We start from the raw sequence: 24,094 nt of genomic DNA on the forward strand, positions 1-24,094 counted from the left end.
AGAAGACAAATTTCAATTTAAAACTTCACTATCTTTATATTTGCTGTTCCACAGTATAAAAAAAGAGTCTCATTTTTACGAAGCAACATCGCGCTCGACAAGTGACGTATCGCAATACCTGCATCACCATTACATATATATCACAATAAAATGGACGTGCGAACGACTTTCGCATGTGGTGTATGTATACGTGTAAAATGACAATCATGGAAATCATATGGCAAGCAACAAATGGTTTCTATAACAAGCCGCACGATTGTCTAAATGATGACAAACTCGGGACGCGTCGTGTCTCGAGCTTTAGAACGCCCACTCGTCTTTTCCACTTCGATGATTCACGAATCCTTCGATTAATCGCTGACGTTCACTTCGAAGTTCGTAATGAACACGCTTAGACCGCAAGTAGACACATTTCGCTTTAGCACACTCGTACAATATATTACCCCTCTTGCGTGTCTTTACCGATGACTCATACATGCTATTTTAGAGTCGCTCTAAATTAGCCAGACAAATCCGATAATCATCCTCGAACACCACATGAGCATTCACTCGAAGTTTTCGGATAGCTTTCCAAGCTTTTCTTTCGTAGTTAGATCCTTTCGCTACGATTAGAGTTAGGCTTCCCTTCTTCTTTACCAGGAACAAGGCACAATAATCGCGACACCTTCGTCAGCTTTCATCGTCTTCGCTCTTGCTAGGTCTGATGATTCTCGTTGATCAAGTGACTAACCTTAGTATACTCTATCTTCGTTTCTACCTTCATGTTGCTCTATTTATTTCGTGGTAAAAGCAGTGTCCTCTCCGATGGATCGCTCATATCATCCTTTGAACACAAAGAGTTTAGTCTACGTAGACAAGGTCCAGTGGTTAACTCCCCACGTTGGCCATGCTGTTAACGGCGATAACGGGTGACGGAGTCCTCACACTCTCGCCACGCAGTAGCACATCGGTGGATTTAAGTTGTATTGCAAAACGCTGGGCCTCCAGCATATCGCAGACCTCTTTCGTTGCGAACTGGGACTGCTGACGCCGACAATCTCACCTGCAATAAAAACAGAAACATCCATTGGTTAAAAAACAATATTTCAGAGCTATCCACCGCGGATGTGCGAACATTAACTTGAAATTAAAGGAGACAAACATAATCGTAGAGGTCATTTAAATTTCCCAAGTAATTCAGTGATATTTGCGACGCGTCCCATCAGTCATATTTAATAACAGACAACGACATCCTGTTTGATTATTGGTTAATACCCAATTCAGTAGTAAATGATTACGGATCTATAGCCCGACCTGACGTCAGCGAATATTATAACACAATCTGTAACGTCACATCAGTGGGAACACGTCATACTCCTTCCTATGTACACGGATTTTCTTGTCCTCCTTTCAGTTCTCTCTTTGCTAACTCTTACTATATGGTATAGATATGAATCACGCTTTACAAGTGATTCTGAATCGAGAATGCATGAATTGTTTGAATTTTACCGACAATATGTAGAACTGTTATAGCTTTGAATTAAATCAATACTTTTACTTAAAAAGATATCGTGTATTCTTTAAATAAACATTCGTTCATCTGCAGACTACGAAACTGATAGACTTAATAGGTTATTTACAACAAATTCTCTAGGATCTCCATATTTTTGACTATTACAGTATAAAAGGAGAAAGCGGACGCGCAAGGCACATTTAAATTTTACCTCGCGTACGGCGGCGGCGGTGACGGCGTGGGGTCCCTAGAAACAATTTCCACGGTTCTGGGAACCATGTTGTGTACAGTTGGCATCGACAACGCGCTGCTGTTGCTCAGCCTAACCAAGTGACTAGGATTCAACTTGATGGCGTCATCATAGCTAGGTGGCGCATCCGTGACTGCCTCGTAGTCTGGCGGCTTCTGTCTGTATCCACTAGATGGTTCCTCGATGGAGATCACATGGATCGGATCGTCTATCTGCGATCAGAAAGTTACCGTATGAATCATACCGGCTCGAATATCACGTAGAATTAGGCGAACGTCCGTTCGTTTCTCTTCCACGTAAAACGAAACTGCAATTAAGAAGTGAAACACTCGACAACTTTACAGTCGCACGGGCAACGATGAATTTTTACCGATCGGCGAAGGTAACATTAAAAGCGAGTCAACTTTTATCACTCGACTTTATGACGACATTATACCCGACCGCAAGGATATTAACCCCGAAATGGTATTTCTCTATATATATCTCAGGTCGTCTATAGATATCTATGTGCATACACGCTCGCCTCGACACCTTTATGAAGTTTATAGTTGGTCGGGACCTAAGACGAGAAAGGGCGCGTTTGCGGGGGAACGTACAGAGTAATAGAGTGGATGAGAATAGCCGCGGTTATTCGAGGCTATAAAAGAAAAAAAGCTTCCGTGAAAATTGCATAATCATGTCACAGACTGACTGTGTCGCCAGGTGAATGACTGACCCCGGGAAACCGATTCTCCTCGCGAAATCCGTCATTTTTCCGCGTTACGGCACGGTGGTACGGTTTGCGGGGCATGGCTTGCAACACCGACGGGTTCAACCACTATCGTTTTACGTTTTTCATCATTTCATGCTTCGTGAACATAGCACGGAATTACATTTATTTAACGACAACCGCAGGCACGCTGCTCGCTTGTTGGATATTCGACTCGGAATACAAACTGTAATCTTTTTTTCCTAATATTGAATGCGTATCCACCAAATAGGATGAATAAATAAATTTGCCTAGATTACAAGTACGGTAGTCATATTTCTCGGGAGAATATTAAGGACTAATAAAACTGAAGAATTAGATTGAGTTTCTTTGCGAACAAATCTAAAGGAAGCTTTGGGAGGTTATTATTCTGTTACAATTACGGTAATTAATATATCTTTCGTGAAAATCTCTTGAATACGCAGGATAAATATTCATTCATTGTTATGAAACCGTACCAGCGCGAGTTTCGAAAAGTTCGTGTGTATGGCCTCGTTCGCATAAACAATGTTACGGAGCGTCGAAATTCACCGGGATGATCTGTAAATTACATTTTTCGAGTTCGCGTATGTGTCAATCAATAGCTGCGGCTGGTAAGGGTGCATCGAAGGATGGCCATCGATAAATATAGACGCAGAGCTTCTGGGTGAATATCCTTAACAGCAGCAGTTAAACACGCCGCAACAACCACCGACCTCCTTTATACATTGAGCTGCAGACAACCTTCGCATTTCTATTGTTTCCCTCGTGGAAAGAGGAACGACGGCTATTTTAAGTCGCGCGTACATACTACTTCTACACGCTACTTTCAAAAAAAAGAGGGGAAAATAGGAAAAAAGGGAAAGAAGAAAGGAAACAACGCGAAGATGAGCCTCGAGAGTGAACTTTTCGAGAACAACGCGTAATCAGGATCCTAGCACAATGGGAACGAGCGCAGAATACCACGAAAGAAACAAAAGAGGAAATGTTCTAGACACTTGAAATAGAATCGTGAGAAGATAAGCGAACTCGCGACAAAACCTTCGTTAAATTACAGTGAGGAGTATGGTCAGTCTGTTTTCCGGCGCGACACCGCTCTCATAAAAATGTGTAGCGATCGTAAAGATCTGCGCCGGCGGCGAGAACTTTCGAAAGAATCTCACGTTGAATCATATTTTTCTTTACTCTTTCATAAGCATAATCTTTCACAGAATTTCATTAATACAATTCTCTGATTCGTTGCACATTAAGTTTATCCGTGAAGTTTCCGATCTCGTGGTGATTTTACATTGAAAATGTTGCGAAAAGAGTAATCAACGAAGTATAATGAAGTTAATAAGAGAAAGTTCTTATTATATAGGTAAATCGAATAAAATGTGAGAAATGCGGAAGAAATGTATCATGAAGCTATTTAAAATTCTAGTAAAAGGGGTATAGAATAATTTAATTATCTCATTATCTGCTAATGTTTCCAAATTTATTGTTGGCAGCTCATCGATTCTGTGCGATATTGGCGATTTGTTGATCGTCGAACCCGTTTTTCTCGAGTTAGCGTCAACTATTAATAGACCGTGGGTGTTTATGCAGATATGATATGTCAAAACACGCACTACACGTGTAAAATAATTTCTACCGTAAGGATACACGATTACGTAAATGTCCGCCGTCTAATCATTACGAATCTAATTATGACAGGCCACTATATAGCGTGCGCAAACCTATGTACATAAAACATTGCTAACGCGTTCGGAGACTCCCGAGTGAATTACGTCAGAAAGAAAGGTGGCGGCGACGATTCTGATCGAAGCATATTATTTTTATCCCGTAGCCCGTTTACAATCGACGATAATTACGGCTCGGTGGTATACTACTATACTACAGTGTAGTACTCTTCTATAAGAGGGGGTTGACCCGGATCGATCTAAAAATGCTATAATCTTTGACCAAGAACACCGTTTCGAAACCCCTAAATCGTGGCGAACCGTACTGCGTCGAGATTGCTGCGAGAGATAGGGCTTTTACGCGAAACACAAATAATCAAATACTTGGTATTAATATAAATCTTATCCGCTAAACCACATTAATAGTAGAAAACTGTCTCGAGCTTATCAATTGTCAACAATTTTTTCTTCGATTTTTGCAGGTACATAGAGTACATTTCGACAATGAAATGCGGCAAAATGTAGTGATATTAGTCAAATTTTATAATCTCCTATTTTATATCAAAATTACGCGATAAAATGTTAACAGCACACGAAAATTGTACTGGTTTCACTTTAACATAATTCTTCTGATTAATTATGAGATTAGTCTATAGATTCTCAAAGTTCATTGTCGACAATGCAAAATTTGCTTTCGTATCTTGTCAGTACAGAATATGCAAGACTACGAACAAAACTGACAAGCCGACACTTTTGGTAAAGAACTTATCGTATACCACAGTTAGAAAAAAAATGAAGTCTTACCTGTGCTGTGATTGGATGATTCGTGTGTTGTGTGTGCATGGTTGCCCTACTTGGCGGTGCGTGCAGCCAACAACACATCGCGGCACATATGAGAAGAGCCCCCGCGATTATGCAAGCAACACCGACATATCGTACCGGTTCGACGTAGTTCTCTGCGAGGCCTAGCCAGTTTATCAGTGCTCCAACGCAAAGTAGAACCATTCCGTACCTGTACGGTCGTTGGGAACGTCGTGATTCCTCCAAAGACATTGCTGAAACCATGAACATATAAATTAATATTGACAGTTACACCTTTCCTCCCGTAACGTCGCGCGGCATGACAGATCCAACGCGATATTGGTAACTAGCATTAATTCTTTCGTCTCTACTCTCATTAGCTAGCGTCTCGCTGCTACCTCGTAGCCAAAGACGAAAAAAATGGAGTCGTATGACTCAAAAGATACAACATGACTATGAACGCTTATGTGACTGGCTACACGAATGTGCAACATGATTTATCTCAGTTTCTCGTTCTCTTTGCCAATGCTCTTTTGCGGACGTTTGGATCACGAATTAATGAAATGCGACGCTCACCCTCCGTAAAGTCTCGCCAAACGACAGACTTTAGAATCGTGTGTCCATTTTATTTCTGAATTCATTATGAGAGGATGTAGGTACAAGTTAATTAAAATATAATTTAAATTAGGTATGATTCAAATATAAATAAAATGTTCTTCTTCTCAGCCGAAATGAAGTTTTCCAGAATGAAATAGAATCCGATTTGAGTTTGGGTACGTTTATCACGAAGGAGTTTATACGTGGATAATTATTCTCAAAATAATTCAAAGAATGGTGAATAGATCGATTACGTGATAGGGAATTCCATGAATCTGTCCAGGGTATGACGGACGGCTATTTTTGAGCAATATTCCACTTTCACGCTTCAATTACGTTGATACGCGTGTACAAAGAGCAACGGCTATTTATGACGTCGGTCTATTTTAGAAAATGTAGCTATATATAACTACGACAAAGATATCGCCACGTACATTACTTCTAGCCGTACGGTATTGATTTATAAGATAGACGATGACATGAAGCGGGAACGCTGAACTTCACTACAGTTCGCGTAGAATGTGCTGAATAGATTCCGAATGGTATTAAACCGTTATACGCTGCTGAAACAGAAATCTTAACTTCGAAAGTATAGGATACAAGTAAGAACCTGTTTCTACTGTTTCGTTTTAAGATTATCGATCAAAGTATTTCTAAAACTGTATTTCTGCAGGGAACGCTTATTAATCTACAGCATAAGTAAGATATAAAATAGAAACGTAACTATAGTGGCGTTAACTAGTAAATCGAAGTAAAATGTTGAAACATTTAAGTATCGAATTACGAGAATGGTTTCAAGGAATATCAATGGCATTGAAACTGTCGTCCCTGCGATCTGTGACAGGTGAAAGACACAGAATTTATTTCGAAAAGTGGGTTAGTCGAACAAAGCGATTCGAAGTCAGGTGCCATCAGAAGTGGCGGTGGAACTAATAGCGAAAATTAAGCGGGCGTTAAATAATTCTTTTCCAAGGAAAAAGTAAGTCGCCGAATGTATAAGCACACCGCGTGCAGTGGTCGTTCGTAGTCCGACGAAAGAAAGAAACAACTTTGCGAGCACGCTAAAACATGTCGCGAATAACGCATTCTTTAATCATAGTGCACTTTCTACGATACGGGTGTACGTGCGTTGACCACGTTCGCAGAAATACACTTACGTGCAGGATATCAGTAATTACCTTTACGCCAGATGTACTCTTTTTTTAATATTTCTGTAGCGCACAGTTTCTTGAAACTGATCTTTATTCGAGATAACGTGTACAAAACGCGATTAAAATTGCTCGTGACTATTATAAAACGTTCAGTCAGATAAATCCCCGCGATTTAATAGTACCTGGAATTCTTTGGACTTGGTTGAGTAAGGTCAAGGCTTCCATAAGTATTATGAAATAAATTTAATATAAACTTCAACGTTATCAGAAATTTTCTATCAATACATGTTAATACCATATTAATAGGCTTTCCAATGTCTGTGATATGTTAAAAATGAATTTAATAATATTATTTTAAATCAGAATTTCCAAAAGATGTACATTAAAAGTCATTTCTGCAAGGTCACTGTTTTTATTACTACTACTATTAAGGTATTGGTTAATAAGTCCTCATCGGTTAATCACTACATAAAACCATTACATGAGACGTTAAGATTCTCGTCTATTCGACGCTGTTCCCAGTGCGCTTATTACGGAGAACGTTCAAACAAACGGTGAACGGAGTTGTTAAAGTTCACTGACGCCGAACAAAAACGGTTGAAGCGTTCGCAAACGCGCGGGAATATAAATTGATCAGCCAGGTTTGTTTTGAATACGAAAGAAATACGCTTCGCGGCAATGTAAAAGTCTATAAATATTACCGGGCTGCGTGAAAACTAGGGTACGCGAGAATGAATATACAGCAGAGGTAGACCATCCCGACGTTAGCGATCATGCGATCAATATCTGTCATTTCTCTATCATGCCGCACGCCACTTCCGAATAAAGAGACGATAAAACATTAACCGGCTCGTTTTCGTCGGTATACATATCCGGTACCCTCGAGGAAAAACGAACACGCACAATGTCCTGCGATAAATATCGAAAGCAACAATTTTCCTCGAATGGTGACGCATACTGGGCTGTTAGGCGGACAAATTACAAGCGACGCACCACAGTGGATTTCACAGGAATGGAATTATGTGAAGATAATTGTCACAGTAATTTATAAAACATTGACAAATCGTACTGAGAATCATATATAATTGTAACGATAGATACGGAATTTCGTAAGAATTGTATAGAAACCAGTTTCGAACACTTAATAATATTAACACGTCCGCTACGAGTGTCGCATATTTGCGACGACCAATGTTTCATATTTTGTACAAAGAAGAGTAAATTATAGGGTATAGTGCCGAGGAAGTCACGAAGACTTTTTTTCTCTATTATTATTTATATCTCGTAAAGACAATATGTTTTATCTAAGGAAGAAATGTTGGTAGCGAATGGGTTAATGAAGTATTAAAACAGAAGGAAATCTCGAAAAATTTGTCGAAGATATTTATAAGACTAAACCATTTTTGTAAAATGTACATAGAATAATCATCAATTAAAGTCTCTAACAACGAAGAAGTTATTGAAACTTTAAATAGGTATAAGCAGAAGGATATAGTGCAATTAAATGTTACATCAAATTTGAATAATTCAGAGGGTTTGACACGACGTAGGTTTATATTCACATTCTCAATCATCGGGGATGATAATACATCTTGCCTTTGACATTTAAAACGTTATAATCTATGATCGAGTAATCACTGACTTCCAAAGGACACGTGTACCATGATTTGTCGATGAGCAAGCTGATTATTGAAGCGATAAGTTTCGGTTCGGTAATCGATGATTTACCATTGATTTCGTCCATGCCTTAGTAGGGCTGCCCGGCACCAAATAATTCGAATTGATACGCGCCGCGCTTCCCGAACAACTAGAACGTACATGTCTGTTCGCGGTACACAGAGTTACGTCTTTATAGTCAGAATTACAACTGATAACAGGGACAAAAATCATAAAGATAACGAGTGATATTTTTGATACTTATCGCCTAGTCGTCACAAATAAGTTCTCTTAAATACACATGCAATGTCTATAAAATTCCTTCCATGCTTCGCGCGCGATGCGCGTCTTTCCCTTTCGCGCGATGAAAGAACAGGGACTGGAAATGACAAATGTTAAACTGCATAATTAATTCCGATTTACACAGATGCCAAGCGTACAACACGAAAGCAAGAAAATACCGTGTTGTCTCTTGGTATGTACACTAAAAAGTGATAGGTATTATTCGGAATACTGCAGATAAATATTTATTTAAGATAATTGGCAGACTGGATTCTCATTATTCGAATATTCCACATGGTTACTGATTATTCATCGATCGTCGCAAATTATTTTCTTTACTGATCTGAATAGGTCATATTTATTTACTCGACTTACATATTCAATTGTGTTTACTTACATATTCATATTCGCATAAGTCTTTATTCGATTGATTATTTATTCATTGGAATTCAAATCAAATAAAATTTTAGTAAGTAACATTTTCCTCGATACTGTTGCATTGAAGGGAAGAACACGGTGAGACAATCAGATAAAATCCTTAAAGATCAGTGTACTTTCAAGTATGTATCAAACGTGTGTACACTGCTCCAAGTGTGATACATCTGAAGATGGCAAATATAATAAATGGGTCTATTTCGGTACGCTTCGTCATGTTTTCCGGAAATTACCAATGATAACCGATCCTTCTCTTGAACTTTTGCATCTTTTTTAGCAATAAGCTTTATGCAAATTCGCAAATTCGAGAGTTTTGTAAAATTCTACTTCGAAGAAGGTATAGAAAAATTAACAATAAAAAATAAATTAGTATCGTAGCTTTAAGGCAGTGGGACAGCGAGTATTCTGAGGGCCATAAAACAGAAAGGGATTGATGCAAACCAGATTCAAGGATTGGTGGGTTTTCCCGAGCGATGAGTAAGCAAGGATAATGAGTGCGTTGTTGAGAATGAATGAAACGTGAGTGTGGAAAGAATGATTTTTAAGACCGTATGGCTTGAGATTTTGGAGACAGAGGCGTTGACATTAGAGGAAAAAAGACCTATATACTGCGAGCTATATCGTTTCTATTTATTTGTATCTTATTCAATTAATTATTCCTGTTTTTTTTTTAAATAAAACATTTATTTCCATTAATACCACAATAGAAACGTGAAAAATACATACACCTACATCTAAAGTAATTAATTAAACTTTGATGAGTTTTATGAATGAAGGTTGGCTACCACATAAAGTTACTGATATATTTCTTATATTGATAAATTCTACAGTAATTAAATTGATATAAATAGAAAAACACTTTCATATATCATTGATCTCAGTCTACTTTATTTAAAGTCAACATTACGTGTATTTAGTATCGCAGAAGAAAATTATCTTATGATTTGTCCTGATTATCAGAATAGGCGTTGCACCGCACGTAATTTGCAATATCACTGTTATTCTTACATAATTATGAAAATTAGTCCATTAATACCATTTAAAATGCAGGTTTCAAAAAAACGACATTGAAATTAATTATTCCTCTCCTATTAGTAACCGTTAGCGTTACTTCCTGATCCCGATCAACATCTTATTGCGCTACTATCTGCAACCGTGCTTGTAATTATCGAATGATTATGTTTCTCTCACAAAAAATACATCAAATATGGAAAAACAGATCAGATACGTTCTCCAACCAATCTTACGCGGAGCAGTATTGCAGGTTCCGTTTAGATCTATTTGAGATTTACGATACCTCGGAAAACAATATTCTTTTTTCATAAAAATCGCACGTGATAAATACATAAAAAGAACTAATAACAAATAAATTATTCATTTATAGAATGCAAGTTTAACTTATGAATCTTAGATACTGAACATTAAACAACATTTTCCTGCATATAATACTTTTAAGTCAACAGCTAGTAAATACTAAATATTTAATACAAACATAATATTGAAATGAATATAAATAAATTCAGTACAAATGATAAATTGTATGTTAGATAGACTAATTTTGTAGTTAAAATCTTGTCTGAATAATTTCTAATGACAAGAAATTTATAATAACACACTATCATTATTATCGTTATCAGCTTAAGTTACATTTAAAAGAAACTGAAGCTTTTCGTTGAAATATAATCACGAACAATGAACGTCGGTGCAGTAGGTGTGCATCTTTCCATCAGTAGAATCATACGTGTAGTAGTCAGACGTATACCCTGTCGCGTATGATCTTTCGCACTTTTCACACACTTCACAGCCGGGAGCCACTGTTTTCGCTTGAGTGTGAACAGTCTGTTGTTTTTCAGATGAAAACAAAAAACAATTGATAAACGCTCGTAATATCGTTTCACGGTCGGAGATAAAAATTCGAGATTAAATGATGCACTGATTAGGAAGATCATTTAGTGCATTTATACTCTGCAATCTTGTAATCTGCAACTGATCGGTGACATTCGCACCGAATGAAAATTATCTCTCTTCGTTGATTTCAATGAGGTGACACCTTCCATATGCATTGCATTCATTACTGGACTGCGGATTCTTATCCATTTATGGGAAATTTGAAGTTGCAAAATAGCACGGAGTGTACACTAAAAAAATGTCTAAAATATTAAAAATGTAATACTTTTTATAGTATGTATTAACAAAAATCATTTTCAATGTAATTTTATGCTCCTAATTAGGTTTTCAAAAATTTGAGTTTACATAAACATCCGCAATTTATTCATGACTGCAAGCTTATATTTCAAATTGATATGGTATTCACAAATCATACATTCAACCTTAATAATTATAAAATTAGAATTCTCCTGTGACATTTATTGTGCATCTAATATATTCAATGCTAAACCAACACCCTCACGATGGGAGCAATCTATTTAATGACATGAACTAAAAGATCAAGACTTACAAAGGTCAAAGACAATAGCGGTAAGAAGTTACACACAAATGTTTGAGTATTAACAATGATCGTTACTCAGCGTGTTATTTTGTGTCTGGCTTTCTACAACCTGTCGATCAGACAAATCTACGTTCCAAAAAGCGTGTATCCAATGGAAAATTAATACGTAGCTATCTACAGTACAGAAATTCCGATATCAGATCCCGATATCTTCGTTCGCGATTACTTTTAATTATTGTTTAACCTCAAACCGCGTACCATCCGAACCTGAAGTAGTTTACATAACTGTATATTATACTCCGATACGATGCCGACATAAATATTCCGACGATACGTGGAATCGATTAACGACAATAATCATCGAGTCTTTAAACAAAAAAAATAAAAGAATTGTTATGCTGCGTTCCGACAGTAACCCGAACGAACTTTCTTTACGTTCCAACAAATAAATTATTCGAACTGCGAACCGGTATTAGATATAACAAGCTTCGTTCTTTTTACGTTAGCAATGTCAACGATAACGAAACAATGACACGGCGCTACCACTCCCGTGACGAATGATAAATCCTTGAGTAATTGCGCAACGCGCTGAGACCCGTGATAGATTAGAATGAATGAAGCGAATTTATAATAACAACAACGTGTGAACGAGTTAAAAGTAGTTTCGATCGGTCGTGCGCGGACATGTCGGATGTACAATTCGATCCACACCATGAGAACTAACAGTTTCAATCGCAGGGAAAATAAATTTTTATCTTTTACCAACTACGTGGATTGTAATAGATTTATATAGGTTTCTTCAATGTTGTCCAGCATCGATCTCTTCGTTATTGATAATAATTCACGTATTTATAAATAGCAAATTATAAAATGAGTTCTGAAAGGGAAAATTAGGAAATAGATTAGGAAATTAGGTAACATTAGGAAATAGAATAGATGTCAATGGTTCGTTATAAAGTCATCTGATTATGTATAAAAAAAATTTAATTTATATATTCATGATAGAAAGTTTGTCGAACAAACTGAGTATCTCGCCTTGACATTTTGTTTCAAAAATGTGAAAAAATTTATTTGCCAATGCAGAAGACTGAAAAACCTGATCGTGTAATTTCGTTATCTATGAATACATTGTCTACAAGTAATATACTTAATACGTCCTTCCAGCTTCCATATTACAGACAAACACGAGGACGAAGTCAATATCTATATTTTCCTCGTTGACAAGGTGAACCGGAGTCAATAAAACAGCAACGATATGGTGGTTAATTTACAGTATTATTTTCATTATCGATTCACGTGCGCCTTCAACAAGATGTAAATGTGTTTAAAAGGATGCGACACGATCTCCGTGAAAAATATTCCATGCATATTTGAATGTATGAGAATTACGTACGCCACTGATCTGAACAGCTCTACGTTTTCGAACGATGATTCGGCGATCCGAAGGACATTACGTATAATCGATTGACATGGACGAAAGTATCCAAAATAAGCAACTCGAGAGACGCAATTTTTATTGAATGAAAATATCTACTACTTCCAACGTCCAACCAGCAATATTGTAAGCAGCTGTGTTTGGAAACAGTTATTCGAATTACTTTGAATAAATTCTTATCAAAAATTAATCCAATAAATTTTTATTCAATTGGTTTATTCATTCGTTGGAAATTTATTTAAATAGAAGTCGATTCGTTATTCGAATGAATTCTCTGGCCAACATTGGCATGCTAACGCATGTATGTATTCACATACGAACACCTGTGCCACGCTAGGTACGTGATTTTAAACGTGAGAAACGTGATCGAAATGCACCTGCTCGCGAACAAATTTAGTACCTGTTGCTATCAGTGTTTCCGTCGTCAAATATTTGTTGTCTAACATCATATCTGTCTGCGGTAGAATATGCTGATACTGAAACGAATAAAAGTTGCGCACTTAATATGAAACAAAGAAAGCAAAACATTTTGTGGCACAAATTCCTTGCCTGATACCATGTTTCTACTTAAAAAAAAGAATTGTAAAAGTAGAAAGTATGAAGAAATATCAGATTCAATGACAACAAAACCATCACTTAAACTTGATAGATTTTTTCGGAATAATACGAGCAAAAATTGTTACGCAGAAGCACGAAGATTTTTGATATTTCATTATTATCTCTATCGTTTTATCGTTGAAAATTTAGCTAATGTAGAGAAATACGTAGAAACGTATATAGTTAAAACGTATAGAGCTATTTTTACTAAGTACCGGTAAAACAGGTTTCTAATTTTTTATTTTAAGATCGATGTATCTATCGGATAAATTCAATGATACGTTTCTTTATCACTAAGTTAAAATATAGACCAAGCGTAAAATATTTGATAAAACTGTTTCTCCAATATTTCGTTGATTTTAATGAATTAAGTTTATTACACTCATTTTTTTCTTCTTCTTTTATAGCATCTTGCAACTGTATCGTGTATCAGTCGAATAAATTAATCAAGATAGACAACGTCTTTGTCAAAAGTACAGATGGATAAAGATATGGTATTTTTTGTATCTCCTTTGTTAAGTTCAAATTGATCGATTCTATTACCTTTGCGTCGATACATATTATTCTTCGAAAACAGAGAATCTTAAGATAAGGAAATTCAACAATAAATTGCGAAATATTAAAATATAACGTTTGTTTCCAATTGCGTGTCCAGAAACGGGACTCAGTAAGTACTTAATTATTTAAATACAATAATTCTTATTTAACTGTGAGTTTACTTTCCTATTAAAATTCTAACGAAAGAATTTTATATAATCTCAGCTAAGGTACGAGTTTCATGAGTTCTCGTACTGTTGATAATGCATTACACAAAATTAGTTTTGAAAACTACGAATGAACTTGTAAACTGACTCAACGAGAACGTCGTGACTTATGCTTGTTCAAAGGACCATCGATTCGAGTTAATATTCAGAACGTAACTTTAAACGCAACTCCTTAAAACATGTAATCCGTTATGAATCAATGGAAAGTATATGATAGGTACTCATATATGTCATACCCAACTGGAAACTTGTTAATTTCCTTGAAATTTCTTTTTCTCGGTTAAAACCGCTACTAACAAATAGAACAACATTTCAGGTAATAAAATCGTACATGGTAAACAGTCTACTTTATTTTACATTCCATGTACAATTTCACAAACAAAATACATTTAAAACATTATTCTATCTGAACTGTGCAGCATCTGATTCTTTAAATAGTTCTTTAAACATTTGTTTTGTAAATTTTACCCAGCTCCGAAGATCACTAGGCGCGAACAAAGAAAAGGAATCTAGACGAAGGAGCAAGGCTACACGCACAGTGGCACGTTTCCACCATCCGGAATGAGCTGAATAGAATTTTTTCGTCCGTTTCGGTGTAGCTTACAATGTGCATTTTCAACGAGAGCCGAGTTTCATGGCCGGAAAATCGATACGCGTAAACTTTCTCGTGTTTCGCGTGTCACGGAGAATAGGAAACGTTACGTTTAACGTTTTCTGTATTTAATGTGAGCTGGCCCTCCGTCATAAATTATGCATATGCTGCGCCCCGCGAAGCCTTTCGGGCTAGCAGCCGGTGTCGAACATTGCGTCAACGCGGTCTGCAACTGTTACATGGTTACTGGCCGGTTACACGGCTTAACCTTAACCCGATTTCACACCTTGCCACAAACGACGATAAATAAACGATCAACTCTAGGCACGCTTAACAGTCAGTTAATGAAATATTAAATATTACTCGCGATTTTTCCTGCTTACATTGATCGTCTTTCGCACTGTCTTAAGGACATCCTTAGGCCCGATATACACTGATGTCCGCTCTCGATCTATTCTATATTCTTCCTTTATTTATTGATTTTGATACATGAAAATAAATCGAGATTAAGTCAAGAATGAATTCATACCGTGCAAACATGCATTATAAACATTTGAATAGTATTTTTTTTTGAGTGAATGTAAGAGTTCAAAGGAAACCATACTTAATATACAGTAGAGAAGAATTCTAGAAATGTGAAGCAGATTATGTAGTCGTGGCATTAGTTAAAATGTATGTAAATGAATGAAAACATATTCGAATTAGTTAGTTTAGTTAGAAATACATATTGATACAGGTATCGTTAGGAAGGGTTCCTATCGTGTAAGATATGATTCAATAAAATTTATGCTGGCTATTACTGACCCGTTTTACCACTATCTTCAACCATCAGAGTTATCACTACCATCCTTATCGATCCTTTTTAAGCAGTATTAACCTTTGCACTTTAGTGTAGTTCGCACGTCTACAAACGATCGCTGTAAAATCCGCAGTGTCATTCCCTTAGCCTTGAAAATTATAGTATACACGTTTTAACGCGAAATTCGTTTTTAGGATTATGAAAATCTATAATAACTTACGTCCACCAAAAGCAAATCGTGCTTTCCATTATCGCGACGCGTGATATACTTCACCTTTGCAGGGTCGTAACATTAAACGAATGAACGAACTCGCCATGTGGCTGACTGATCATTAACCACGATAAATGATTTACGATACCGCAGATGGTGTGCGAGAGTGCAGCCACGGAAAAGCAAATATGAAAATAAAAAGAAAGTTTATGCATACAGTCGATGAATGCACCGGGTAATGAGTTTGCGTCACTGATATCGTGACAGTTATCGTGGCCTCATAGACTCAACACGAGACGTCACGTGATGATCACCACTCTCGCGAGCTCGTTCAGTCTTTCTCGTTGGCCATTAGATTTGAGCTACAGTCTGTCACAAAAATCTACATATACGTCACGAATTTCAAATGTTCAAGAAATAACAAGGGTTTTCGTCTTATTACAGATATTGCATTTTATTTCAGTTTGCAAATTTTCATAAGAAAGTCTTTTTAATTTATTCAAACTTTTACTCAGAAATAAACATCGTTGATGTTTAAAATTTATCTAGTTTGAATTAATAAGCAAAAGAATCTCAATAATATACTCAAAATCTTCGATTAGTTGTAAGTATGTATTTGGAATCGAACAAAGTGCATGTTAACTTCTGTGACTGACTGTAGGTTTTCGGACAAGTATACCTTAAGGAACTGGTACACTTTACTATCAGTGGTTAGCATTTACGAGTCAATTTTTTCTTTCTCATGTTTTATGTCCATTTTTTGTTATCGATAACACTGGCCTCCTTGCATAACTTTTGCATATTCGTTTCAGTTTCAAGATTTTTAAACGATTTAATATAGTATTTAAAAAATTACAATAGTTAATGAATTTTAGAATTTCAAACATTTTTGAATTTATAACGTGCTCTTCCATTTCACAGAAAGCGATCTTCAGTTCAATTTTAATTGCAACTCGTTCCTCACGCCGGCACATAAACCATGAAAACTCAATAAAGGCATCACGGTTGGATGAATCATACAAATCCGTGCTTCACATCAAAAACAGTGTCTTATCACGAGACGGAAAATTTTGTAGATAGCACGGAAGAACATGTTTTCCAACTTGAGTTTCACATTTGGCTAAAATATTAATTTTCAACGCGATTCGGAGCCCGTTGGGATGCAAGTGTACATACTTATGTGACTAATTATTTAATTGTAACTGGAATCAGAAGAGAAATTAAAGCAGAAGAGAAGATGAAACATAAAAAGTAAACTTTCAGGTTTCACAGCTGAAATGCGCATTTAACTTTCAGCTCTATTTTCCAATTTATATTCAAGTCAAATTTCATTTCATGAAATCGAAATTAACAAGTTACCCATTTCCTATATTTTTATTTTTTTCTATTCGACTTAATTACTTCTATTCGAAGTAGAATGATTTATACCTTTCTTCTCATCAAATTAGGTCGTATGTTATAATAAAAATGTCATGTCGACGAGAGAACGAGGGACAAGCAAAATATTCAGGTTCAATGCCTTTTTAATACCACTAAACACATTTGTAATCGCTGAGTTATTGTTTTCCAGCAATACTAATACAGAAGAAACTTGCAAAGTATTATGTTAACATTATACACATATGGCGAGGCAATATGCGCACAATTCTGACCTTGAATCTCCAGATAAGCAGATCTGAAAACATGGAAGATAGATTCTCTGTCCCAAAGGAAGCATTATTTAAATTTTGCAATATGAAGTGCTATGCTCGAAGCAGTTTCAACATCGATCCATTACTTTCACATTACTTTATCCAACTACCAAGCGTAAATAATAGAATGGAAGCAGCAATACTCGATCACATTCAACTTACAGGAAAGAGTACTTACATTCGAATGAAACGCATAAAGAGAAAAAATACTAAATATCACATTCGCAAGAGAGAAATGTAATTGAACAATAATGTTATTTATTCTGCTTGTATTTATAAGTAAACACAAACAAACAAAATTATATAATGCAAATATTTCCAATTTACTGACTTCAGCCTGAACCACGAGAATGGAGAATAAGTAAAAATTTCTAATCAAAATTAATGTATAATATATGATAATGTAGGCAGAATAAAAAAACAGAACGAAATGGATTCAAGGCGGTGGAAGTGAAGTAAATATTATTGGTTGTAAACGGCGTAAAAAGATATGAGCGATCATATCAGTAACGCAGTCTCAACACAGAATTCCGAAAGGAGGCTTTGAATACTAATGGGAAATCGGAATGCGCACGAAGTAAATATTCGTGAAAGTAATTTTTCTATGCGAGCGGGCTTAACACGAATCTTTCTTCATTCAGTTGGCGATGGAACGTTTAGTTAAAAGCGTATCTCGTGCATACAGCTTGTGTGCTGCACACGATCTCGTGCAGCGACTGGGAATTGTGAAATAGTGAATGGGCAGTCACGATTATACGTTAGACGCGAATAATCCTCGTCTGTCGATATGAAATTTCTGGTTTTCATTTTTTTTGAGGCTCACAAGAAACACGTTGCTTGAACAACTTATTCGCAGAAAAATATTTAAGTCAAATTATACGTTTCATTAGCGATTAACTTTCAAGAGAACTTAGGAAATAAGATGTGTATATTGTGTAGTCCTCGCTATTATCTTATAGGTAAGCAATACTAACATTAAGTTGTAACAGGCACAGTGGTATCATTACAGGCCACGTGCATTCTAAACGACTTTGAATTTAAAAAAAAATGAAACTCGTGACTCTACAACATTGTATTTAAAATGTGACGTTGGCTATTGATTCGAAAAAAATTATCGTGCTCCGACTAATCTCATTTCTCTATTTGACCAATTCATACTGTGTCGTTGGGTGGTAACGATAAGATCAAACTGACTCTATTTCTCACTTCGTCTACAATAGTTGCATAGCACTTAACGATCTTCCGTAAGCGACAATTTACTGCGGTTATAAAATTACGTTCATTACCTGGAATCGCAAGCGTATCTTCGTAATTCTTTAATAAGCGATGTCCATGAATATCTTTCCAAGACGCGCGATAACATTCTTCGAAATGATCGACTATACTTCAACAATTCGTTATTCTTGGCTTGTGGCAATGATTTGCGCCAATGTGTCGTAAAACGGGTAGTCCCATTAAATTTCACATATTCTCGCGATAAGTTCCTGCCAACGGGAGCAAGTAAATAATCCGTGTGACATTCGTGCACGAGACAGTAAACAGAACCGTTCTGAACTTAAATCCTCGAGTTCCCCTTGATTTCGTCGAATCTACAGTCATCAGTGACAAAGCGAATTCCAAAACTGTACCAAGAAGACAAAGAAAAGTAATTAATGACCCGCCAAGTAATGCCATGTGATCAGTAGGCAAGATCCAATAAACACAACGAATGTTACGTGACTATGTAATCGAGACTGATAACTATTCCACTTATATCAATTATAAGTATATAATTAAGTGTCATTACAATGTATCTCTCCAACTGAAATGTTAGAAGCAATGACGTACAGGGTCATTTCTATTCATAAAGCTATGATAAACCAGGTATCTAGTATATATAATGAAAGATGAAGTTAATCACATCGTTTACTGACTCGAATTAATTACTATTCAACTGTTACAAAAAGTATCGCCAATTGCTGGCATTGAACGTAATTATCAAAGAAATTTGTTTTAAATTTACACAAATCACCGATCAAGTGCTCCCGGCACACGAGCAACTGCGATGTATCGCAATTATAGCTCTTCTCCGTTCACGAAGGAAGAGAATTAAAAAAATGGGAAAGTAAACAGAGAACTTTATTAATAGATACTATTGTGCTTCAGTATTTAAACGAAGTGATTCAATTTTCTTATTAACTCCTGTCTAGTTACCGGAAACTGTACAGCTTAAGAAGCTGTAACGATCGTATAAACAGAAGTTTTCCGGTGATCGAATGAAGCGTTCGAGATCGAAACGGTTTACACGTTAAGATGAAAAAAGAATAGAATGACGTGAATAACTTCGATGAATGAATTCCCCGAGCAATCGTAGAAATCATCGAGTATGCGTCACACTAGCGCGGTATTTCTGATCGTCGACACGTGATGCTGCGGCGCGCCGTGGGATGATCCACGTGCGTCCGAGCCCAACCGATCAGAGATTACGCTCGTTAGCGCGCTTGCGGGTTTTTCATTGCGCGAAATTGACACCGGCTATGCGTTACGACTTAACCACGAAGAAAAAAACAACGGTAAATCATCGGGAGAATGGAAAAAAGATCAAAGGCGATCGAGCCTACCGGCTTTGCAAATCGAACGCTGACACGACCAATCGCGGTTTCTTGTGGGCACGGCACCGATACACACCTCCGGAACACCTTCAACATCAGACATCAGAATATTCATGCAACTTTTTTTTCCATCGGCTTAATAATTGTCCCACGGACACATGCATAAACATGGCGGGAAACACGCCGCTGTCAAGTCGGTTCGCGAGATATCGGTTTTAATTCTTGGAACATCCAGTCCACGCGAACCGTTAAAATTCCAGAATTTCAAGCATTATCACTAAGTTCGAATTCTCTGTTGACAAGCCGATGTTGGCTTGGTCCGACATAGAAATCTAATGTTTATGATTTCATGTTGACGGGACGATACGCACTCATCCTTCTTCGATTCGCGGTACAACCATGACGATATCAATTCATCTGGTTCTAAGAACATCACGTTCAAGAAATAACTTGTAGAATGGTTAAGTATAGTTTCACGGATTTGGATAGTACTTTCTGTTCTTATCGCTAGATTATTTTTAACTATTGCATTTTGCTAGACGATTCCAGATAAGTCTGTTTATCCAGTGTTCCACAACTTGTCTTTTACAAGGAGTATAAAAAGGACGTGAAATATTGAGTACTTTAATGTCAAATGTTCAGTAATATGTGTTAAATTATTCCTGTTTCTAATTAAAATCAAACTGGATTGGCACTAATGGGCGCTTAATTTTTTTTATTTTTAATTATGCATATTGTTCATTTCTTTTAGACTAGAATCAAATGTAACTCTTGTTAATATATTTGCTAATTAAATCATGAATCAAAGCATTAAATGCAATCGTAATTCTGTACGATTTATTTAGTGAATATAGAAAAAGAAAATAGCTTTGGAGATTCTTATTATCTCAGTAAAAGAAATTCTCGTCTTAAAATCGCTTGATAATTCCATACGTCAATGAATTGGTTTCGATTGCAGATAAATAATTCTGAAGCATTTCAAGTTTCAAATATTAAAAAAAATAGTCATTTTTATTTCGCATTATGATTATTGCTATTATTAAAACTATCATCATATTTCAAATTATCCAAACTTGACATCCAAATGTAAAACTTCTACTGAGATATCTATAACTGGTTCTATAACTTTTCTACCGCAGAAATACAATATAAGTTTAGAAGTCAGTAGAAGTGTAAACTTCCTAATGCTAGAAAGATAGTCAGCACTCTATGGAAGATGTTCAAAGTTTCGTATCGTATCTGTAACTATTTTTACGTTCAAGTATTATAATATCATACAATTTATTTATATTCTTCATGTGTATAGCAGGGTTAAATGTAAAACAACAGTGCTGCAACTTGTCGTTTACATACAGTCTCAACAGTTATAAGTTTGTCTATCAGTATGTGTAAATAATATAACAACAACAAGTTTATAATATAACAACAAAGTTCTTTATCGTAAAGCGTCTATAAAGTTTCCTTTTCCGAAATTTATTAAATATTAAACAAATATAAGTTCATATCCATTCGTCACACGCATGGAACGCTGCATGTAGAAAGACGTATTACTCTCCACAATATCCTGACTTATGAAAGGACCAGTGTATGACGTTTCGTGGAGAAGTAAACCGAGTGACACCGAATCCAGACCGAAGTGTCTGTCACCGGCGTTCGTCATCAGGGTCACGAAACAAGAGAGTAACGTCCGAGGATACCTACCCGAGGACTGATCGTGATGAACGGACGGCTGCGTCTTGGTGATCCTCGTTTTCCGTACACAAACTTGAAAACTCACTGAATTTAGGATTTATAATCGACAAGCTCTCGCTTCTCTTCTGTGCGTCTGGAGATTAATTAACCGGCGTGGACTATCGTGTGAACAACCCCCACGTAACACACCAAGAGAGCGCAGCTCCCACACGGAGGACTCGGCGCGGACTGACACGGTTCCCGGTTCTGCACAGTGTCTAACCCATGCTGCCAGTTTTACTGCTCAAGTCAAGTACGAGTACAGCGCGTGTCATCGATGGCAGCGCGAACGTGCCAATCGCACCAAAGCCGTGGAACACCGCGTCCCTTGCGTACAACTATACGGTTATGCTTCCTTGCCAACTTCTTCTTTTGAAGACGAAGCACGAATTTTCATCTGAAATATCCACTGTGCAGGTCTTGCGGAGTTTCTCATTCCAAACGTTAATCCGAAAGTAGAATTGCTCTATTGACCTCAGTTTTTGAGAAATTACACTTGGATATGTGTTTGCGGGTTTGATTTATGATTAGGATCAGCATTTGTTAAATAAGATTTAAAATACGTGCAGTTGTATTGTGTAACTAATAGTATGTTTGTTATTAAAATAAAGAGTCGTTTATGATCAGTAAGTGGAAAGTATAAAATGTATGTCGTTCGGATAATTATGAACGATGCTGTACATCTTTGAGAGGCACCGGAACGGCAGCACCTACGTGTAGGTGCTAAGTTACAGTCGCAATAAAATTATAATAATTTCAGTTGAAAGGGAGTGAAACGACGAAATGAAAGCTGCCTTGATAAATTCTCTCTGTTAAGTGCAAATAAAATGAAATGAAGATATACGTTGCATGAAAAGAGAAGACATTCTGAAATATGGGACCTTGGAAAAGAATAATGCAGCTTCTTATGAAGTGCGTTAAATTTCTACTTTGAATGGAATGAATCGTTTCACAAAATCACGAAGAAAAGCTATGTAAATATATAAAATCATAAGCCTATGCATACGTAAGAAGAAGAATTAATACATTAATGTTTGTGTTCCTGTGTATTCAACATCTATGTTAAAAACTTCTACTTTTTTTGTCTCGTATTCTACAAATTTTCGTACTTCTCTTACGCGTTCGATATCTCGTAACACTTAGGTGTATCTCTCGACAACTATTACAGGTTTTATTGGCAATACATTTCAGCCGACCGTTATCCTACGAATGGCAGTGCCGCTTGAAACCGCTATCTACGAGACAATTGCAAACAGTTGAAGGTAAAGCTACAAATAAAGTGACATCACGGTTTGCACTAATCCAATGAGTTCCCTTTTTTGCGCTCGCGTAACATTGAAAGATGTCCACCAGTCTCAAGAACACAGACATTAATTTCAATTTATCGTCTATTAACGCTTCCCAGTTGACCTGTGTCGCGCTTCGATTAGAGCAATGATACTGAAAGTTTCTCGAGCGTGCTTGAGTTGATAAGGGGGAAAGATGAGGGCGATTCTCAGTATCGGAACCGTTAAACGATAACAATTTGGAAAAACCATTTCGAAAAACCACTTGCTCAATCGTGGAACTCGATACCCCTTCGTCCGCGGGTCTCAATCTCATTTGGAGCAACCGTACAATTAATTTTCTCCAGACGACTCTGTCGAGTCCCGATCTATTAATAAAATCCTACAGAGGGTTCCCTGCCACTGCCATCCATATATACAATGACTCACTGAACAACGCCACTTATTTTATAACCCATTATCGTTACAGAAAAGTCGCCTAAGCCGTCAAGGTGTCAATTTGTAGACTGCTGGAATCAGTTTGAGAGAAATCTCAATGTTGATAGTAACATTTAATTTGATGCTGAGATAGTACAACGTTGGGGTATTGAGGTATTTGTGCGATTATATATTACAAAGTTACAGAAATTAAAAAATCTGTAGCATTTCGATTGATATACAGTGATTACTTAACTTTATAGAAAATAAAGTATACTTATTATGCTCGAAAATTAAAATCTCATTATTGTACATGTTACGGGAAATATGATAAACCTGGGGCTATACTTAATCCCCCAATCATTATGTATAATTATTCTCCAATGTTACTGGCGATTATACATAATTGCCGGGGGGTTATGCGTAATTTCCAAATTAATCGAATTTACCGTAACATTTATATATTAGAATATATTCGA

General features: G+C 36.6%; 1 protein-coding gene across 3 annotated transcripts; it reads right to left on the minus strand.

Moving 5' to 3' along the window:
- Nucleotides 1-10: 10 nt before the first annotated feature.
- Nucleotides 11-22,146, minus strand: LOC116431673 (uncharacterized). 3 transcript variants are annotated; one of them, XM_031987436.2, is made up of 4 exons: nucleotides 21,883-22,146; nucleotides 4,935-5,185; nucleotides 1,704-1,954; nucleotides 11-1,042 (listed from the first exon to the last, which is right to left on the minus strand). In XM_031987436.2, the coding sequence occupies exons 2-4, from the start codon at nucleotides 5,181-5,183 to the stop codon at nucleotides 1,039-1,041; spliced, it is 504 nt and encodes a 167-aa protein (XP_031843296.1). In that variant the 5' UTR covers nucleotides 5,184-5,185; nucleotides 21,883-22,146; the 3' UTR covers nucleotides 11-1,038. The 3 variants fall into 3 exon arrangements, with proteins under 3 accessions (XP_031843296.1, XP_031843297.1, XP_031843295.1); XM_031987437.2 differs by lacking the exon at nucleotides 21,883-22,146 and adding an exon at nucleotides 18,877-19,134; XM_031987435.2 differs by lacking the exon at nucleotides 21,883-22,146 and adding an exon at nucleotides 8,408-8,644.
- Between the last annotated feature and the right edge of the window lie 1,948 nt (nucleotides 22,147-24,094).

Source organism: Nomia melanderi, chromosome 6 (genome assembly GCF_051020985.1).
Source record: "Nomia melanderi isolate GNS246 chromosome 6, iyNomMela1, whole genome shotgun sequence".
NCBI classification, from domain to species: domain Eukaryota; kingdom Metazoa; phylum Arthropoda; class Insecta; order Hymenoptera; family Halictidae; genus Nomia; species Nomia melanderi.

Bases quoted from the DNA above. Each gene is read 5' to 3' on its own strand.
- LOC116431673 (XM_031987435.2), bottom strand. The intron at 1,955-4,934 runs GTAAGACTTCAT...TTCTGATCGCAG, and splicing joins ATCATCCAATCACAGCACAG to ATAGACGATCCGATCCATGT.